At 47.4% G+C, this 21,091-nt stretch overlaps 2 protein-coding genes across 2 annotated transcripts; both read left to right on the top strand.

Annotated features, from left to right (window-relative positions):
- Positions 1–6,100: 6,100 nt before the first annotated feature.
- Positions 6,101–8,588, top strand: ngfb (nerve growth factor b (beta polypeptide)). Its single transcript, XM_084706364.1, has 2 exons — positions 6,101–6,819; positions 7,564–8,588. The coding sequence occupies exon 2, from the start codon at positions 7,575–7,577 to the stop codon at positions 8,211–8,213; it is 639 nt and encodes a 212-aa protein (XP_084562490.1). The 5' UTR covers positions 6,101–6,819; positions 7,564–7,574; the 3' UTR covers positions 8,214–8,588.
- Positions 8,589–10,862: 2,274 nt separating this feature from the next.
- tspan2a (tetraspanin 2a) lies at positions 10,863–20,803 on the top strand. The gene is made up of 8 exons (XM_084706365.1): positions 10,863–11,000; positions 14,101–14,203; positions 18,085–18,182; positions 18,423–18,497; positions 18,862–18,954; positions 19,111–19,176; positions 19,501–19,584; positions 19,821–20,803. Exons 1-8 carry the CDS (start codon positions 10,932–10,934, stop codon positions 19,884–19,886), a joined length of 654 nt encoding a protein of 217 aa, XP_084562491.1. The 5' UTR covers positions 10,863–10,931; the 3' UTR covers positions 19,887–20,803.
- Positions 20,804–21,091: the final 288 nt, after the last annotated feature.

The raw sequence follows: 21,091 nt of genomic DNA, 5'->3' as shown, positions 1-21,091 counted from the left end.
CACTCCTCCCCTGAACCCCAGCTGTTCACACAAGTCCCCACCAACACACCTGTGCCTGTTTTTACCCCCGTATAGCAGACGCTTTTATCCTAGATTACGTACAAATAGTGAATAAACTAGCCTAATAATAATCTCCGGTTTGGAGAGACACACAGCTCGGAGGGTGCTGACAAACGCCGGTTCCTGAGAAAATTGCGATTCTTGAGATGGGTGTATATCTCTCGTTTCAGAGTTCAGATCCGTTTATTTGACTTGTGTGAGGGGGCAATCACCATTGATGTTCCACACTAGTAGATGTACACGGTTAAACCTTGGGAGCTAATTTCAATATTTAGAGGACCTGAAGGCAGTGGTATACGTCAGTCAGCCCCCACCATCAACAAAGCTGTTGTGAGGTGATTCGCCCTTCAGATCTTTCTAGAACATGAGGATGTCTGAGGTGTCTGGTCTAACATGAATGAGTTTGTAAAGTCTCTGTCCTCGTCTGATACCCCTCTGCCTGGCCTGTTAGGAGCAGTGCTGGACAACCTGTGCAGACCTGTAATCTTCCCCTCCTTAAGGTTAAAATGTAGTCTACTATAAAAGTATGATATACATATGTTTTTTTTTAAATTAACAATGGATTCATGCTATGTTCCCTCCTCGACAGCCCATTCTGCATCAGGCGTTTCGTCCGCGTGGGTCTAAACTCACAAAGAGGGTGACGGGGGCGCGTGGTAGAACTTCCTTTATACCACAGGAAGTAGAGACAACGTGGGTCTCAGAGAACAGGTCCTCTGTACAGTCACGAGGAGCTGAGATACACACAGCCCTGCACTTCAACTGGACCAGGACACACAAGCTGCTTCTGATTACAGTACACTGCAACTACATACATACCGCAATATCAGTGTTAACCCCTCCCATCATATATATATATATATATAGGGATTTTGTCATGACTATTTATTTAGGCCGACGTGGTAGATAAAAGTGCAGTGTGCTTGTTTCGGCAGATGCGAACATGGACGAAGAGATGCATTTCAAATTTAGCCAGAAATCCCAACTCTGTGTAACTCCTCCCTCCGCCATCCAACCAAATCATCGTTTGTGCGGCTCTGCGGTCTGCGTCCGCGTAGCTACGCACTTCGAGATTTTTGAGCTGGTGCACATAGCCTGTGCTGCCTGTGCTGCCTTGGTCTGCGGCCTGTGCTGCCTGTGCTGCCTTGCTCTGCGGCCCTGTGCTGCCTGTGCTGCCTTGCTCTGCGGCCTGTGCGGCTCTCTGCCGCGTCAACTAACCCTACACAGACGCTCTTGACATTGAAGCATAAACCAGGCTTAAACTACAAGGTTTAGACACAATTTACTGCAATTTAGTATTTTGGCATGAAACTGCCACCATAAATACCTTGTGTACGGTCTAAAGTTTTTTTCTCCCCATATAGCAGACGCTTTTATCCGAAATGACGTATAAATAGTGAATAGGCTAGCCTATAAATAATCTTTGGTTTTGCAAAGACACACAGTTTGGAGGGTGGTGACAAACACCGGGTCCTGAGAAAATTGCGATTCTTGACAAGGCTGTATATCTCTCAGTTTAGAGTTCAGACCCGTTTATTTGACTTGTGTGAGGGGGCAATCACCATTGATGTTCCACACCAGTAGATGTACACGGTTAAACCTTGGGAGCTAATTTCAATATTTAGAGGATCTGAAGGCAGTTGTATGTGTGCCAAGAGACATAATATAAATCAACACTTTCGGCGAGAAGAGCTGCACTAGGAACACAACCAGACGAGAGATCTAATCGCATGGCTGCATTCTAAACTCGTGCTACGTTGATACATTACAGCATACATTTTACCTACAGTATCAATCTCATAAACTCAAGATGATAAAATAGGGTGAAACCATGACGGCTCTGCAGTTTTACGGCTGAATACAACGACCCACACTTCAACACATCCACAAAGAGATGTTTAGTCTGGGTTGGCACAGCGATACAAGACATTTTCATGGTCGCTCAGTTACGGATGATGGAGTTGTGAGTGTTGGCTCAGTCCTTCCTGACAAAAACATTGCATGTTGTTGAGCAGTGGACCCTTTGGGACGGTCAAGTTCTCTTACTTGGTGAACTGGATTTTTATCGCAATTTTTATCACAATGTTTATTGCGATTTTAATCGCTTGTGGCAAAGTTCCACACGGAAAGTGACTTTCATTGGTTTAAATCCGATCAAACTGGATTTGTAGAACCCCTTTCATAGTGTCATAAATGTCTTGCCAGTTTCTAAGGGCCCTTCAGGGAGATCCTAGCTAAATTGTCAGAGATGACGAGGTTCAACTCTCACAGGAGTTTAAAATAAATTGAAGTTTAATTGTTTGAAAGCCTGTATTCCTCCGTCCAACTAAAACCATTTTGGGAGCCCATCGGATAAGAACTTAGTACAATAACAAAAAATGTATTATGTATTGCTCTCTTAAAGTCCTCCACACACATTAAATAAACTACAGTCAGTTTCAGTCAGATATCACTAATCATTTGTCTTTTGTTTACTTGTAGTTAAAGGTCTCTTGAGAACAAACTATTTAAACTTAGTTTTGTAGATAAATGCATTCTAAGAGTGCTGAGGAACTGAGAGTTTGTTTTAATGCCAGGAGAGGAAGGGGTGGAATTTGAACCTGGATCGACCACGGCTCTGTAATTTGTTAATTTAGGAACAAAACTTGTTTAAATTTTGTTAGACAGTGCAGCTGCCAATAAATGAATTAATGTACAACTTGGTTACAGTTATCATTTCTAATAGCCTAAAGATTAAGAAGACAAGATGATTTCCTGTCTTATACAAAGAGTTCAGTTGAATTGACTGGGTGTTGAACTCTAGCTAATGTTAAGCAGGGCCAACAAGGAAAGCCCCATATCTTAATCATACAGCTAACCCTAACCCATTCTATGAAATTGACAGTGATTCAACAGTCGTAACACAGAAGACGTTCAGCTAATGCTGAGAGTGTTCTGGAGTGTGTGAGCTGTCCTCTAGAATGCTGAGAGAGTTCTGGAGTGTGTGAGCTGTCCTCTAGAATGCTGAGAGAGTTCTGGAGTGTGTGAGCTGTCCTCTAGAATGCTGAGAGAGTTCTGGAGTGTGTGAGCTGTCCTCTAGAATGCCGAGAGAGTTCTGGAGTGTGTGAGCTGTCCTCTAGAATGCCGAGAGAGTTCTGGAGTGTGTGAGCTGTCCTCTAGAATGCCGAGAGAGTTCTGGAGTGTGTGAGCTGTCCTCTAGAATGCCGAGAGAGTTCTGGAGTGTGTGAGCTGTCCTCTAGAATGCCGAGAGAGTTCTGGAGTGTGTGAGCTGTCCTCTAGAATGCTGAGAGAGTTCTGGAGTGTGTGAGCTGTCCTCTAGAATGCTGAGAGAGTTCTGGAGTGTGTGAGCTGTCCTCTAGAATGCTGAGAGAGTTCTGGAGTGTGTGAGCTGTCCTCTAGAATGCTGAGAGAGTTCTGGAGTGTGTGCACTGTCCACCTGCTGTGAGATGGAATGTGTGGACATCCTACCAACACATACAATATCCTGGACTATGTGTGTGTCCTAAGTGAGAAATAAATATGTCAAAATGTAAATTTCACAACAAAGTTACACAAAACAATAAACATCTAGTGGACCCAATCAGAGAGTCTGTAAGCGTCATGCACTATCTTCGAGGTCTGAGTTATGGGATTGCATATAAACACTACACACAGTCAGACAAAATACACAACAGTGTGAATCAGTTGTGAAAGTCTTCACCTGTTGAAAATGTGTCATTCACCAGCTGTACTATAATAACGTTTACAGGAAGCAGCCCACAGTTTGGACAGGAAAGACTAATTAGGGCATCCGTCTCCCACACCAGTTCATGATGTGTGTTTACATAGGTGTGTGTGTGTACTATATGTCAATAAAAAGTGTGTGTGTTAGAGAAGAGAAAAAAAAATTGCAAGCAAATATGTGTTTGTCAATAGTCTTGACACACACACACGCACACAGAGTTTATGCAAACACACATATAAACTAAACAGTCCTTCAGCGAGGTGTATGATGTTTGACTGAGGGTTGTTCTGTAGTGTGTAGTTTGTGTACTGAAGGCAGCTCCTAAACTAACAACCCTATCTGTCTCTCAGTACCTGCCAAGCTCATCCACCAGGAGTCACGCAGGATTCCATCCAGCACAAAGACTCTGCTTCATTCACCAGAGTGGCTTCGCACGAATGCCCCCACAACCACAGCGAGCAGCGGGTCTTTGGGAGCCCAGAGGTGGCCCTGAGATCAGCCACCTCAGATCCACATGGCTCGGACCGCCAGGCTCGGGTTACCAGGGCCAGCGTGTGACTTTCACCACGTGAATGAAGCTTGGACATTGTTAGGGGGGGAGAGGGGAGGGTGGATAGAGGGAGGTAGGGGGAAAAGGAGGGAAGGGGAGAGAGAGAGAGCGAAGGAGGAAGAGAAGGAGGGAGAGTGTGAGAGAGAGAGAGAAAGAGAGAAAGAGAGAAAGAGAGAAAGAGAGGGAGGGAAGGAGGGGGGATTGAGGGGGGATTGAGGGAGGGATGGAGAGAGGGAGGGAGGGGGGATTGAGGGAGGGATGGAGAGAGGGAGGGAGGGAGGGGGGATTGAGGGAGGGAGAGAGGGAGAGAGGGAGAGAGGGAGATAGTGAGAGAGGGTGGGAGGGTGAGAGGGAGAGAGGGTGGGAGGGAGGAAGGGAGAGAGGGAGGCGATGATTCCCATGCTGCAGACGGTGGACTGTGTGTGTCTGCCTGTCCGTCACGGCTGGTGGATCTGGTGGATCTGGTTAAAGGGAGTCTTCATTAGAGCTAATGAGTTGTGGGTCAGCGGCTGTGGGTGGGCTGTTCTGAACCAGGAGAGCATGTAAATACCTGGGCCAGGCCTGTGCAGAGACCAGAGGGAACAGCCCAGGATCTACGCTGACAGTGTAAAGTATCCTGTCATTACGTCACAGTGTTATTGTTGCACTAGACAACTGTACAACCATACAGACCGTTCCTTGGCAACAACCACAGAAATCTTGTTAGAACTGTGCACTTCTGGTCCAACGGTTTAACCCAAAGTGACACAGGAGGATTTGAACTGGGGAACTACGGTCAAACACTCTTAACCACCGAGCTGTACCCGTCCCCAGTCTGTGCTGCGGGACTGTGAGCATGAGTGTCCGTCTGGGGTCTGGGCCGTCTGCGGTCGTACATCATCCTGAACTGAGACCACCACGGTCACGCTCTGACACTAACGAGGTGTTGGAGAGATGAAGGCTCTGCTGTGGGCTATACATCTCTCTCTTTCCATTCGTCCTCTGTCCGTCTCCCTTTCTCCTCTCTCTCGCTCTCTCTCTTTCTCCTGTCCCTCCGCCCTCTCTCCCCCCCTTCCCCCTCCCCGTCCCCCTCTCTCTGTCCCCTCCCCCTCTCTTTCTCTCTCTCCCCCCTCTACCCCCTCTCTCACTCTCCTTCTCTCTCTGGCCACATTTCCTAAGACTGTCCTCACATCACTGCTGTTGGAGGCCACAGGACCTTAGAGAAGGCCACCGGTGCTGGGTGGTCCAGCATTGCGCTCATTCCATCCTGCAATTAGCCTGACTCAGCCTAAATCTGAATGGCTCGGCAGAACACAAACGTTTGCTAGTTTATGTTTCTGACGTTTCCTCCGGAGATTGGGGGAGGGGTGGGGGGGACTTTTAAATGTTTACTTTTTACATAACATAAATGTTTAAACATATTTTACGGGAAGATATGTCACAACAGTTCTTATTTGTTATACTTTTGCAACTAACTACAATCACGTGACTAAAACTGAGGTCTTCATTAGAAGGCCGCAGATCTCCTCTCAACTGGACAAAGTATATAAACACAAAGGGCAGCATGGATGGATGAATTGCTGTCTCAGGAGGATATGAGACACTCACTGGTCATTTCTCTCACTTGAGAATGTGTATACATGACGTTCCCACAAGCTGGTTCATGGTCTCTGTGTTTCTCCCCTCTCCCTCTCTTTCCCCCTTTCCCTCCCCCTCTCCTTCTCTCTCTCTCCCTCTCTCTCGTAATTCTGCCATGACACTCTGTGAAGAGACTACCTGTTAGGATGCTGAGCTGAACTCAGCAGAGCAGGCCTGAGAGACACAGGAGAGATCAGCTGACAGGGAACAGAGGAGACTGAAGAGAGAGACACAAGCTAGAGACACAAGGGAGAGACAGGACGGGGCGGGACAGAAGGAGACTCTTCAGAGAGTGGAGCTTAGCTGAGGGCTGCAGTGGGATTCGGGGACACCAGACCAGAGAGAGGCCAGATCTGGTAACAGGGATAGACCAGAGAGAGATCAGACCAAAGAAAGACCAGGCCAGGGAGACACCAGACCAGACAAGACCAGGTAGCAGGGAGAGACCAGACCAGGTAGCAGGGAGAGACCGGACCAGTTAGCAGGGAGAAACCAGACCAGGTAGCAGGGAGAGACCAGACCAGGTAGCAGGGAGAGACCAGACCAGACCAGAGAGAGAGCAGACCAGGGAGACACCATACCCCACCAGGTAACAGGGAGAGACCAGACCAAAGAGAGACCAGACCAGCAAAAGACCAGACCACCCCAGGTAACAGGGAGAGACCAGACCAAAGAGAGACCAGACCAGCAAAAGACCAGACCACACCAGGGAACAGGGAGAGACCAGACCAAAGAGAGACCAGACCAGAGAGAGGTGCGCGGGGTTCCCAGTCAGGGCTGATGGCTGGAGCCTGGGACACCAGCTGTTCTGAAGAGAACCTCTGAGAGCCCAGCAGAGGGCCGCGCTTCACCTGGACACACCGCACAGGTAGGCATCGTACCACAGGACACACACAGGCATACACACACTCACACACACACAAGTTTGTTTCTCATCCAGGTGTACACACACCTGCATCACTACACTGGATCCTAGGAACCGAACCACAGCTGTACTGATACTCAACCAAGACGCACGCCCTCCTGAGTGATACTGCTTGAATGACTGGAAGCACAGACAAGAGGTCTCTGCCAACTCCAAAGATCGGACTGGCAGCAACGTAAAGAAAACTCACTCTCAACTCACTGTGCTCTCCTGTGTGAAGCTGCTTCAATCACACCCATGAATTACTTCACTGTAAACAACACATGCCATCCAAAGTTACATAAGTCGACATGCTTAATCTCCATGCCAACATGGAGAGGTAAACATGTTTATCTTGGCCATGCACTAGGATGCTAATTAGCACGTATGAGCTGTCTTTTCCAGCGAGAGAGTACAGCTGTCGAGTGATCAGCGATCAGGAGAGTTGGCCCTGTCACAGACTGTTTGTCTGTATGATAGCGCTCCGCTCTCCCTGCATCAAACAGTTGTCTAATTAGGGAACCCACCTGTCTGTTGAGGACAATAAGTCGTATGGTTGACAACAAAGTGTTTGACAGTGTGGTGTTTCCAGCTCATTATGGGATGACGCTACTCTCTACCAATGTATAAAAACACGTGTGTGGTTGTGTGTGTCTGTGTATGTTTGTGTGCGCGCATGTGTTTTTTGTGTGCGCGTGCGTGTCCCAGGTCGCAAGCCCATGAAGTCGTTCACGCTGGTCCTGCTCCTTGTGATCGGCGCCCGGGCTGCGGTCCCTATGGTAACCACGGGAGGGGCGTCCTGTCTCTCTGCCTCCAAGCTGCAGCCGAAGGAAGAGGAGGAGCCTAACCGGAGTCTGACTTCCGCCCCCACCATCGACCCCAAACTCTTCGCCAAGCGGCGCTACCGCTCGCCCCGGGTCCTCTTCAGCGACAAGCCTCCGGAGGCGGAGCCTGTGGGCGGCCAGGGGGCGGGGCCTGGAGGCAGAGCCAGGAGGAGGGCGGAGTCTCAGCTTCACGAGTCCAGGGGCCCAGTCAACGTGTGCGAGAGCATCAGCTTGTGGGTGGGCAACAAGACCCGCGCCACGGACATCAAGGGCAACGAGGTGACGGTCCTGCCCGACGTGAAGATCAACAACGTCAACAAGAAGCAGTTCTTCTTCGAGACCGTGTGTCACAGCGAGCGGACCGGGCGCGTGGGCTGCCGGGGCATCGACGGACGCCACTGGAACTCGCTGTGCACAAACTCGCACACGTTTGTGCGCGCGCTCACCACCTTCCAGAACCTGGTGGGCTGGAGGCTCATACGCATCAACGTGGCCTGCGAGTGTGTGCTCAGCCGCAAGTCATGGAAACACTGACCGATGCTAACACACACACAGACAGATACACACACACACACACACACAGAGAGAGATACACACAGACAGAGATACACACACCTACACACACACACAGATACACACACACACACACACACACACAGAGATACACACAGAGAGATACACACACATACACACACAGAGAGATACACACAGAGATACACACACATACACACACACACACACACACACACACAGAGAGAGATACACACAGACAGAGGTACACGCACACACAAATACAAAACTAAAGGACAGATACAGATCCTTGTCATCATTGTTCATACGTACGAGGACTGCATGTACATACTGTAAACCACACGTTTGCTATTCTGTTGTTGTTGTTATTTATTAAACGCTGAAGTCCATGCACAGAAGGCTATGTGGTTGGTTCGGGTTAGGGTTAACCCTCAGGCCTGCTGTTTCTCCAGGGTGACAGAACATCATCTTGGTATCATCAGAGGTATTTATATCATATTTATTATTCATTCACACACTTCAAATATTTAAATAAGGTGTTTATTCCAAAGGGGATTTGAACCTCGGATCTTTTCATCTGAAGTCAAATGCTCAATGAGTTTGTCCCCAAATCAGAAGTGTAGTCAACCTTGGGATCAGGACTGTGGGGAAGTGTTCTCATAACTGGCATCCTATCGTGAGCTACCTATGAGAACATGGATGATTATAAGGAAGGTAAACATTCGGGATCATTTAGGGTCTGTACTTGATTGGTTTACTCAGAACAGAGTTTTACATAGAAACCCATTTCGAGTTTTCTTCACATAGTCTTTGGATTGTAATAGAATAATAAAATGGCAGCGAGAAGATATGAGTGGGAACATTCAATACACAGAAAGCAGAGATCAAGAGGGAGTTCTGACAGCACAGCTACACCAGACAGTCTTACAGCGCCCCCTTCTGGATGTCTTGCTAACTGCAATTAAGCACAGGCCTCAGAAACTAATAACATGTTATTTACAGTGGTTCCTGCCCATTTCTCATTGAGTTTTTCGAATACACCGACAAACACACAATAAGCGTAGTGTGAATATGTAGATTATTTTAGTCAGCATTACTGAAACTTTTTAAATTACCAAAGTAAATTCACACATTCAACCTTCATTCATTTCTTCTTCGGTCATCAGGTTACCATAGATACCAGCCTGCACGACGGAGCGGTTTATTTTGGCCTACATCGCTTCAACACTATGTTTTAAAGAAACATCGGCTGACATCTAAGACTATTCAACCACAATTTGAATCGAGGACAGTCTAGACTGAAATAGTCTAGCGCACGGCGATGTTATGATTCTTTACGGTGTAACAATCCGACAAACGCTCCGGCACGGATCGACCCTGGCTGAGTCCAGTGTTTGGAGCTAGCTATATTTGGAGGCGTGTTGAAGATGGTGGCAGACATCTTGTAGAGACACCATCTTAAGCCCAGTAAATACGGTTATTTGACTCTGACCACCGAAATACTGGTGAATTGCGCACTTCTGATCCATGACCAGCTGAACGGAGCATTATTTGTTGCTTTGGATAAAAACCAACCTGCTAGATGAATAAAATGTTGTGTAGGCCTAGTGCAGGCCTACTCTGTCATACCCTACAGTTTACTGGTGTATGATCACTGTGGCTCAGCTGTTGAAAAGAAGTTTGAGCAACATTACTTTCGTTGAAGACACCTCCAAAACAGCTGAGTTTAACCAATGTACACTGGTTACTCTAGCAACAGAACAGCTGACACGCCATAATCCTTTTGATCCACTAGATGGCAATTGCTGTCATTTTGCATGTCGCTCGTAGACTACTAAATTAGTGAAGGGAATTTGAGATAGTAAAAAATATCGAGTCTTTTTAACGGCTATAGAAAGGTTTTCATCAGATACAAGTTTAATTTAAAGATGTTATGAACTATGGGCTGAGTTTGTTGACAACTCTCCTTGACGACCAAGTGAAAAAACCTGAGAGAATCGTGACCTTATCTGACCCTTTCTCAACGGCCACGTCAAACCCCGAAGACTGATGTATTTCCTTCACGGAAATATCCTCGGCATTTCGCACGTCCTGCAACAACTGCCGTGTTAGGATTCTTGGGAATAAACTGTTCCTCCATTCAAATAATAATTTCCCAAACTAATTACTTTAGAAATATTTAGTAGGCCTACTTCTTTTCTGCATTCTTGGCTAATTGTGTCGGTCAGGAGACCTTTATTTGAACACCAAGACACCACAGGCCTATTTTAGCCTATTTCAACAAGACGGTTGCCTAAAAAATATTTGACAAATGGTCAAGCTCTACCATTTAGTAAAGGGTTTAGCAAACATAGGCTATTGATATCCTAAAGATGTAATTAGGCTATATAAACATACACACCTGCAGCACTGACTGTTGGCTAACAAAACAATATCTGACAGGATGGAATGAAGATGTTGGTAGTACAGGTTAACCCTTCAAGTGCCACACAACGGAATGGGCGGTGCGAAAAGGCGCGCGTGCTGCTTTCCCGAATGTTTTCATTCTTAGCTGTTGTTGTGAAGCTGTACTCCCTATGATTAATCTCCTTCGATAAATGACACATTTTAAATCAACATTTTGGTGAAAGACGTTTAGCGTCCGTGTCCATTCTTTTGCAGCATTTGCTCTGATAGTTTTTATTCATTTTAAAAACGGACTCCTCAAACCGAACAGGCAAGATGAGTAAAGTGCAAGGTGGAATGAAATGCGTGAAATATCTTATGTTCATCTTCAACTTCATATTCTGGGTAAGCCAGATATTTTTCCATGTAAATTGTTAATGGTTTTAGTTAATCGATGTAACTCTCCCGTAGCTACAGCCTTTACATAACGCACCCAACCCATCTTCTTTATCGATGGCTAGAGGTAACTCTATATTGGTTTGGTCAGTGGATTATGGCGATATATGAAATTGCTTTAATTGCCCTGAAACGCTTGCATGTTTAACATTTGAAACAATTTACAGTTAGATCCGGGAACCCATTCAAGTTACTGTTTACATATCAAACATGTTGTTACTAATAATGTTTTGTTGAGATATTATCATGGGTAACTGTCCGTCAATGAGATACGATCTGCTATATAGGGTACTGTGGTCTATACTGCTTAGACATGACTGGCAGTCGCTGCATGCTTTTGATTTATGTGTATTTATTGCCGGTAATAAACCATTTAGGCTATGAATATTCACTTGCAATACAATCTCTCTCTCTCACACACACAACTCCCTTAAACAAACACATAGACACTCCAGCCTGCACAGAAAAGTTAATAGTTGATATTCATGGAAGGCAGGTTAATATTCATCAAGATCCCCCAATGCCACAGTGTTCAACATGGATATCGGCATACCAAGGTCCCGACTGTAAGCGGAATAAGTTACAGTCGTGTTACATATTTACTGGTTTAGTCGCCGTATATAGCACGGATGAGCACAACAAACCTTCACTTAGTTGCTACATTTCCAGCGTAGCTCAGAATGTCAGCGACAGTTCCGATATTTATCTTCCCCTCACCGCAATGTAGCACAGAGGGGGGGGGGGGGGGGGGGGGTTGACTTGAGGAGTAAGCCTAATATACCTTTTTGTTTTGATATTATATGAGAAATGCTTGCCCATGAATAAGAACACAACTTTATTGTGGTCATGTACACATACATTTTTAATAATTAAGCAGGTGCTAAGGAGGTGAATTCACTGGAGCAACTCACCTATGGTGACAGGTCACTTTAACAGGAAGCACGATCAGGAGAATAGGGCTGAACCACCTGTCTGGAAAGGCAGTGATCTGGGTTCAACGATAAGAAATCAATGTTCATTTCTTTCACCTGGGGACTGTTACAGACCTGAGCAGGTCATTGCACAGTTGACTTTGCTGGCCTCTAAAGATATGGAGTGTATTTGCCAACTAAAAGGTTTGCAGTAGACACAGTGACCAGTGTGTCTACTAAAATGTTTGCAGTAGACACAGTGACCAATGTGTTAGCGTTAAGCTGTGAAACGTACAATGCATTTGAATGCAGAACATATTATCTATGTTAGGTGTCAGGTGGCTGAGTGGTTAGGGAGTCGGGCTAGTGATCTGAAGGTTGCCAGTTCAATTCCTGGCCGTGTTAAATGACGATGTGTCCTTGGGCAAGGCACTTCACCCTACTTGCCTCAGGGAGAATGTCCCTGTACTTACTGTAAGTCGCTCTGAATAAGAGCGTCTGCTAAATGTAAATGTCTAAATGTTATCACACAATTTACATACGAATACATAAGGTGACATTTATAAATAAACTAACTGAGTTTACATATAACATAGTTCCGTTTAAAAGAGACATTTGTTTATCTTCTGGTAGAGAGGGAGATTGTTGCTCTGTTGAAGCATTGTCCTGGAGAACCCAGTCTAACCCTCTCTGGTTGGGACATACGATCAGGGTTCCCAGAAGGCCGTGGGACCAGTTCCCTCGTCTCACTCGGAGGAACATCTCCAAAAGAGAACTTTCCGCTGGCGCTGATCAGAGGTGAGGCCCAATGAGGGTCTGACAAAACGACCTAATCTGTTGTTTAATTGGACGGTGCTGCAACAGCGGCTCTGCCCTGCTCCCGGCAGACAGTCCCCCGTTACCACGGTGATGTCACCTGACGGACAGCGGCTCTTTGTCGGAAGACAGAGATGTGGCGTCAAGAGCAAGTAGGGGCGGGGCCTGTGTGTGTGTGTGGGGAGGGGTTAGGGGGGGTTGGACTGGAACAGTGCCAAGTGGAGAGCCCATGCCAGGGTGTGTTACGTCACCCAGGCCCTGTGCTCACTGCTCAGCGTGCACAGGAGGACCCTGGGCCAAGCGACGACACGGACTGTGGCCTCTCTGGAGTAGTTGAACTACTAATAAAAAGGAGGTGGAAAACTAGTGAATTTGTGCTCTGTGTGTGTTTATCTACTGGTGAAGAAGAGGTGGAACGTTTCTGCTGTATTTGAAAGAGCACTAAAGAGGGCTGGTACATTTGCAGCTTTATACTAGCAGGCAGGCAGACAGACAGACAGACAGACAGACAGACAGACAGACAGACAGGCAGGCAGGCAGGCAGGCAGGCAGGCAGGCAGGCAGGCAGGCAGGCAGGCAGACAGACACAGACACAGACAGGCACACAGACAGGCAGCCAGACAGACAGGCAGGCAGACAGACAGGCAGCCAGGCAGACAAGCAGGCAGGCAGACAGACAGACTGGCAGGAAACTAGATAGTCTGTGGAGCCAGGCACCTGTGGGAGAAGGGTTGGAGTCAGTGTGACACCCGTCCCTGTTACTGGGTTACAATCAATGGTTTATTCTGGTAAAACTTCCCCTGGGAGCTACAGCCAGCAGATCTCAAAGTCAGCTGGCTGGAAGGCAGGTCAGCCAGTGTCTGATGCACAGCTGGTCTCTCAGTCTCTCTCCAACAGTAGCCCTCTCTGCATTAGGAACAAATCTGATTCTCTTTTCAGCTTGATCATTTTACATCCTCTGTTCATCTTGAACATTACAGTCTCTCATTACAGTCTCTCTATAGCTCGACCAGTTTACATCCTCTCATTCGCTAGAACAATTGACATTTTATTCTCAGTCAGTATGGGTATATGAGTATAGCCTTGGCTACTCTCCCTGCTATAATGAATGTGTTTTTGATCAAGTGTTTATAAGTTGTTGCCTCTGCTATGCTCCAGAACATACCAGATGCTAGATGTTCATACCAGATGTTGATGCTAGATGTTGATGCTAGATGTTGATGCCAGATGTTGATGCCAGATGTTGACGCCAGATGTTGACGCTAGATGTTGATGCTAGATGTTGATGCTAGATGTTGATGCTAGGTGTTGGTGGTCCGCAGGTGTCTGGTCTGCTGGTGCTGGCGGTGGGCTTGTGGCTGATGTTCGACCCTGACACCACCCAGCTGCTGACAGAAGATGGTGCTCCAGACCCCTTCTTCTTAGGTGATCACACACACTCTCTCTCAGTACACACACACACAGTAGACACAGACACTCTCTTTCTCAGTAGACACACACTCTCAGTACGCACACACACACTCTCTCAGTAGACACACTCACACACACAGATCACTGTCAACACAATAATTGTCATATTGCTACAGTCTTCTATTTTATTCCATATGCTTCATTTACTGTATGTCAGCTAATTTGACTGAAACTATTCAAATCCATTCTGTTGATGTTACTGTATTTATGTTATCAGTGCTTCGGTGTCTGCGGGCCTTAGGTAATAGGTTTTTCAGGGAAGGAGCAGAGCGACAGCAAACCACCTCGTAAATCCTAGGAGATAATCCAGCAGACCTCGTGTTTCTGCCGGCCTTGAAGGGCTGTTACTGGCGTCCGCTCCCCTGTACAATAGCAGCCCTCTCAGTCGGTCTTCAGAGGAAGATAATGTCACCATTCTTCATCTCCCTATATAGAGCATGACCTAAAATGGTGGCTTCACTCTATCAGCTTCGGCAATCTGCTGCCCTAGTGCCTCAGGGTAGCGGCTCGGGGCAGGGCGTGGCTCTGAGACTCACCAGCTCCCCCACTCCACCCTTCCCTGCCCTTCTCCACCCTCATATCCCCCCCCCCCTCTTCCCCTCCCCTAGCTACTGACTGTTCCTCCATCAACAATAGAAGCATGATATCATCTAGTGTTGCATCATGGTCCAGGGTAGTGATAGCAGCAAAGGGGCCCAGCTGAACATGCAGGTGACACCCAGCTGGCTACGTGCCCAGCGGGCTGGAAGGTGAGTTCCTCCAAAGGTCTGAAGCAGTAGGCGGCCATGGATTGCAGTAATGGGCTATCATGCTCGACCAGGCTCTCCATGCAAATGTGTGGTAAACTTTGGCTGTGACTGTGACTCAAACAGGCCGCCTGTGTCTCTCACATGCAGAACAGTCTGCTGGATGCCGAACCTCTGCCAGTAGATGTGTCACCTGCACAACGCAAAGATTGATCGCGCTGTGTCATCGAGTGGCATCCATAGCAACAAGATAAATATGATCTGGGTCCGCGTATGCAAAATGTGGGGAGAAGGTTTCCCATAATGCATCTCTCCTACAGAAGCTGTTTCAAGACTAAATAGAGATGTCATAACGGCCATGGTGATAACACTCCCTGTGGGGGGGTTCACTTTCCACTTGTTCTGCGTGTGTCTGGAAGATGAACTAAACCGAGTGGCCATTATAGAAAGGTGTGTGTGTTCAATCTATTGACTGAACGATTTACATACTGTCCACGCGAAAAACAGAGCTATCGCAAGCAGGATTAAAAAGGAGGGGCTCGTTGTCTGGGTATCAAACTGTCTGACGACATATCTGCTTCCTTTGTTTAAAGAAGCAGTCTAGTCTCCAGTTAGCAGCGCTCATTAGGAGATCATCTTCCCCAGCACGGGGAGAAGATTTTGTCTCCCTGCTGCAGTTAAAACCTCAGCGGACCTCCCCCTCCTCTCTTCATCTCCTTTATACTTCCCCTCCTCCTCTCCTTTATACTTCCCCTCCTCCTCTCTTCATCTCCTTTATACTTCCCCTCCTCCTCTCCATCTCCTTTATACTTCCCCTCCTCCTCTCCTTTGCACTCCCCCTCTTCCCGTCCTCCTCTTTTATACTTCCCTTCCTCATCTCCTTTGCATTTACATTTATTATTTAGCAGACGCTCTTATCCAGAGCGACTTACAGTAAGTACAGGGACATTCCCCCTGAGGCAAGTTGGGTGAAGTGCCTTGCCCAAGAACACAACATCATGTGCACCGGCCGGGAATCAAACTGGCGACCTTCAGATTACTAGGCCTCTTTAGCCAGATTCCCTAACCGCTCAGCCACCTGACTCCTTCCCCTCTTCCCCTCCTCCTCTCTTCCCCCTTCTCCTTTCCTTCCCTCCTTCTCTTTTTCTCCTCCTCCTACTCATCCACCTCTCTGTTGCTCTGGTGCTAGTAAACAGCCCAGCCCCTTGGGTCTTCATTAGCCGTCAGGGCCTGTGGAGCTGATTGGTCCCCTGGGCGCAGGGTGTGGAGGGACAAGGGGCAGGCTCAGGTGTGTCTGGGATCGAAGGGTGGGGGGAGGTAGAGAGAGAGACAGGCAGAGAGAGACAGAGGTAGAGCGAGAGACACAGGTGGAGAGAGAGGTTGGTAGAGAGAGAGAGACAGAGAGAGAGAAGTTGGCAGAGAGAGAGGTAGAGAGAGACCCGGCTGACAGAGAGAGAGAGAGAGAGGTAGAAAGAGAGAGAGGCTGGCAGCTGGGGACTGAGAGAGGGGGAGCAGGAAGAGAGGAAGACAGGGAGCAGGGGCCCACTGGGGGGATGACGCCATGCTGCCATTCTGGGAGCCACCCAGCTCTGGAACAGATGTTGCCACGGCAACGCCTAGTGTCTGTCCGGACCTGCTCTGAACCTCCTCTCCCTCACCCCTTCCTCCCTCTTTCACCTCCTCTCTCCCACCACCATCACCACCTCTCACCCCCTCCCTATCTGGCTCATCCCTTATCTCATCCCCTCCCTCCTTCCTCCCTCACACCCTTCCTCCTTCCTCCCTCACACCCTTCCTCCATCACACCCTTCCTCCTTCCTCCCTCACACCCTTCCTCCATCACACCCTTCCTCCTTCCTCCCTCACACCCTTCCTCCATCACACCCTTCCTCCTTCCTCCCTCACACCCTTCCTCCTTCCTCCCTCACACCCTTCCTCCATCACACCCTTCCTCCTTCCTCCCTCACACCCTTCCTCCATCACACCCTTCCTCCTTCCTCCCTCACACCCTTCCTCCTTCCTCCCTCACACCCTTCCTCCATCACACCCTTCCTCCTTCCTCCCTCACACCCTTCCTCCATCACACCCTTCCTCCTTCCTCCATCACACCCTTCCTCCTTCCTCCCTCACACCCTTCCTCCTTCCTCCCTCACACCCTTCCTCCATCACACCCTTCCTCCTTCCTCCCTCACACCCTTCCTCCTTCCTCCCTCACACCCTTCCTCCCCTTTTCTCACACTCCCTCTCACCCCCACCCTAGCTGGCACATCACTCTTCTCACCCCCTCTCTCGACCCTCCTGCAGTAACTCGAGAGACATTGAAAACAAAGTGTGGAAATGTGTCTGTCTTGTCATATTTACATACAGAGAGTACCCTCCCTGTTAGTGGGTTCCTGTGTTGCACAAGGTCAGTTGTCGGAAGCCTTAATGCGCTTGTATTTTGTGTCTTTAAAAAATAATTGTGTCCCCTGACCTACAGAAAGTCCCTTCTCTGAATCTGGGGCCTGATCCGTCTTTATGTCACTGTCTGCTTCATTCCTTGTGCACCACGCCACCTACAGTTCTACTGTTGAACTGCATTTTGATCGAGCGGAACATAGTACTCATCGTTTTTGCCAACCCTGTCTTTCTTCCTCTCTCCTCTACAACTCTCTCTCTCTTCCTCCTCCACTCCCCTCCTCCCTCTCTCCCCTCTCTCTTCCTCCTCCACTCCCCTCCTCCCTCTCTCCCCTCTCTCTTCCCTTCTCACCTCCCTCTCTCCCTCTCTCTTCCCTTCTCTCCCTCTCCCCTTCTCTCCCCCCTCTCTTCCCTTCTCTCCCCTCTTCTCCCTCTCTCCCTTCTCTCATCCCTCTCTCCCCTCTCTCTTCCCTTCTCTACCCTCTCCTCCCTCGTCTCTTCCCTTCTCTCCCCTCTTCTCCCTCTCTCCCTTCTCTCATCCCTCTCTCCCTCTCTCTTCCCTTCTCTACCCTCTCCTCCCTCCCTCTCTCATCCTTCTCCCTCTCTCTCTCTCCTCCCTCTCTCCCCTCTCCATTCTCTTCTCTCCTCCGTCTCTCCCCTCCTTCTCTCCCCCTTCTCTTTCTTGGTTCCCAGGGGTCTACATTCTGATTGGGACTGGTGGTCTCATGACGGTGGTGGGATTCATCGGCTGCTTCGGGGCCATAAGAGAGTCGCAGTGCCTTCTGGGATTGGTAGGCATAGCCTGACTCCTTTCCAGTCACCCATGTACCCTCAGGTGTAATACAGTACAGACGTGTACTATATGTGTACTGGTTTTCACATTTACATTTCAAAGCAAACTGTGAATTCTGTGTGTACAGTCTCCTTTGTCTCATCCATTAAGATCACATTTGTATACCTACTAAAATGTTTTTGATCGTTTTTTTTGTGTGTAAACTGTCCAGTAATGTAACTAGCACTTTGTTCTGCAGTTCTTTGCTTGTCTTCTTGTCATCTTCGGGGCTGAGGTTGCGGCTGGAGTGTTTGGGTTCTTAAACAAAGAAAAGGCAAGTTGTTTCCTTGTGAGATGATCAACTAAAAACATCCAATTTGAGTAAAACAAATATTACATTCACATTAAGTCATTTAGCAGACACTCTTATCCATAGCGACTTACAGTAAGTACAGGGACATTTCCCCGAGGCAAGTAGGGTGAAGTGCCTTGCCCAAGGACACAAGGTCAATTGGCGCGGCTGGGAATTTGAACCGTCAACATTCAGATTACTAGCCCGATTCCCTAACCGCTCAGCCACCTGACTAAACTGCTCAGCCACCTGACTAAAACAAATATAGTGTTGACATTACTTTTACGGTATATTTATGAATACAACTCAAATGTTTGATTCCTGTGTTCCACAACGTGCTTTCTAGATTGTGGAGGAGATCCAGAAGATCTACAGCGACTCCATCGCTGACGAGACCAGCCCAAACGCCACTGCCATAGCAACCGTTTACCACTCTGTGGTGAGTGAAAGCCGCTGAGTTTCTACTTCCTGTTCTTGCCGGTGATGTCATCCATGTGGCTTATGCAGTACTCATCACTATGGTGATGTTTTTCCTAGCTATGGATGTGTGGTACTAATCACTGTGGTGATATTGTATTTTCTTCTTCTTTGGTAGCTGAACTGCTGTGGAGGCTCCACCCCTAACCCTTCTCTCTGCAGTGATGCTGAGGAAAATGCCAAGGTACTGCAAGCTCTCTCTGTCCTCTTTTCATTCATTACCTACCTACCTACCTACATACATACTAAATCCCAGTGAGTTATAGGTACAATAAAATAAATGTTCAAAAATACATATACTTGTATATATCAGATATAGATAACTAAGTAGAAGTAGTGTTTCATACATTGCTTTAGATTAAAGCATCTGGTAAAAATAGATATATATTGGACAAAATATGTAATGGCTGCAGTACCACACTAGCCACTAGGTGGCATTAAAACAGCGTGTCAGTGGTGGTTGACATCTGTTTCCTGACCGTAATGTGGTTCTCACCTTGTGTTTCAGAACTGTCTCACGGCAATAACAGACTTCTTCAATGAAAAGCTCTACATCATGGGATATGTAGGGATTTGTGTTGCAGGACTAATGGTAGGTAGCATACAATTCCTCATCCTCCACGTTGACCTACGTTAGATGGGCAGAACAGTGATTGTGAAGTGACATTTTTACCGTAACAAAAGTTGGTGTTGCAGGAGGAAAGCACAATACCATTCCATTGTAATCAGATTGCAATATTCAGCAAGGTTATGATCATAACATATCATTTTGTTGTGTGGGCCATATTTGCTGTTAACGCTAATTTTCTCTCTGACCTCTGTCCTCAGGCTATTGGCATGATCTTCAGTATGGTGCTGTGCTGTGCTATTCGAAACAACCGGGAGGTCATCTAGACCCCCCCCCCCCCCCCTCCAGACAGATCCCAGACACCAACTGTAATCACGTGTCTGAACTGGGGAGGGAGGGTAACACAGTCGACTATGAGGAGATGTTTCAGCCTTCTTCGATATGCAAGACCAGGGAAATTAGACAGTGAGGGTTTTATATCACTGAATGAACACAATTACTATGGCATTCCACGCATCTTCCTGATTAGAACCATGCATTATCTCCGCCTACTTTTCTGCTACTTCTACTGTTCTCCCAGCATCATAATAGCCATCTCTGTCAGCAGTCTCATACACACAACGTACTTCTCTGACATCTAGCGTCCAGTAACTAGGTCGGCTACCTGTACGACAATTCACGTCCTCTGCGACGTGGGATGTTGTGGCGGAGGAGTTACTGCTGTAAATAGAAACATAATTTTTAACACTTATTTATTCGATGTTCTTTGCGACCTCCAATTTGGGTGATGATTTTGTGTAACACTCACCCGGCATGTGTTCGTGTAGATCGATTCGGTGTCATACTAAATGACGGCACTTGAGCTCCTCTTCTGTGCCCTCCGAGAAGGCGGTCGTTTTGCTAACAAATCGCAGGAAGAAAAACTTTGAAACGCACCAGCAGCTTTTTAAAGTTTCGCCGCCATTTCAGGGTAGCGGTTATGACAGAGCGAGCCGGCTCCGCATTTCCTGCCTGAATATTTTCGACATTCTTGATAGAATAATGGACTTTTACTTTTAGTGGTGCAGCTAAAACTGTTAAAAGGATATGCAACATTTTGACGGTTAGTGTGTTGTGTGATTTGTGGATGTTACTGTTCTTGTGTGCCAATATGATGTGCGTTATAGTTTTGTGTGGTAGATCTGGATTCTAAATGACGTTGGCTTGTTGTGATTCACACGTACTTTTAAACCAGGAATTAAATAAAGACGATTGTCCATTTTGTATGTGACTTTTTTCAGTATAAATGGTCTGCAAGTAGGCGCGCGGATGTGCTTCCATGCGGTGAAGTTGTGTGGCAAGGATGGGATTTGCTCAACTACCAACATTTTCTAGATATTTTTGAAGGGTAAAACTCAGGTTAGAGATATTGACGCCAGATTAAGAGGTCGCAGCTTCTGATAAACAGGCTACTTTGTTACAATTGCGGACTCATTTACATGTCATTTGAGCAGACGCTCTTATCCATAACTTACAGTAAGTACAGGGACAT

Source organism: Hypomesus nipponensis, chromosome 9, assembly GCF_054491055.1.
Source record: "Hypomesus nipponensis isolate SF chromosome 9, ASM5449105v1, whole genome shotgun sequence".
NCBI classification, from domain to species: domain Eukaryota; kingdom Metazoa; phylum Chordata; class Actinopteri; order Osmeriformes; family Osmeridae; genus Hypomesus; species Hypomesus nipponensis.
The sequence above is the reverse complement of the archived record's forward strand: the minus strand, read 5'-3'. Positions and strand labels throughout refer to the sequence as shown.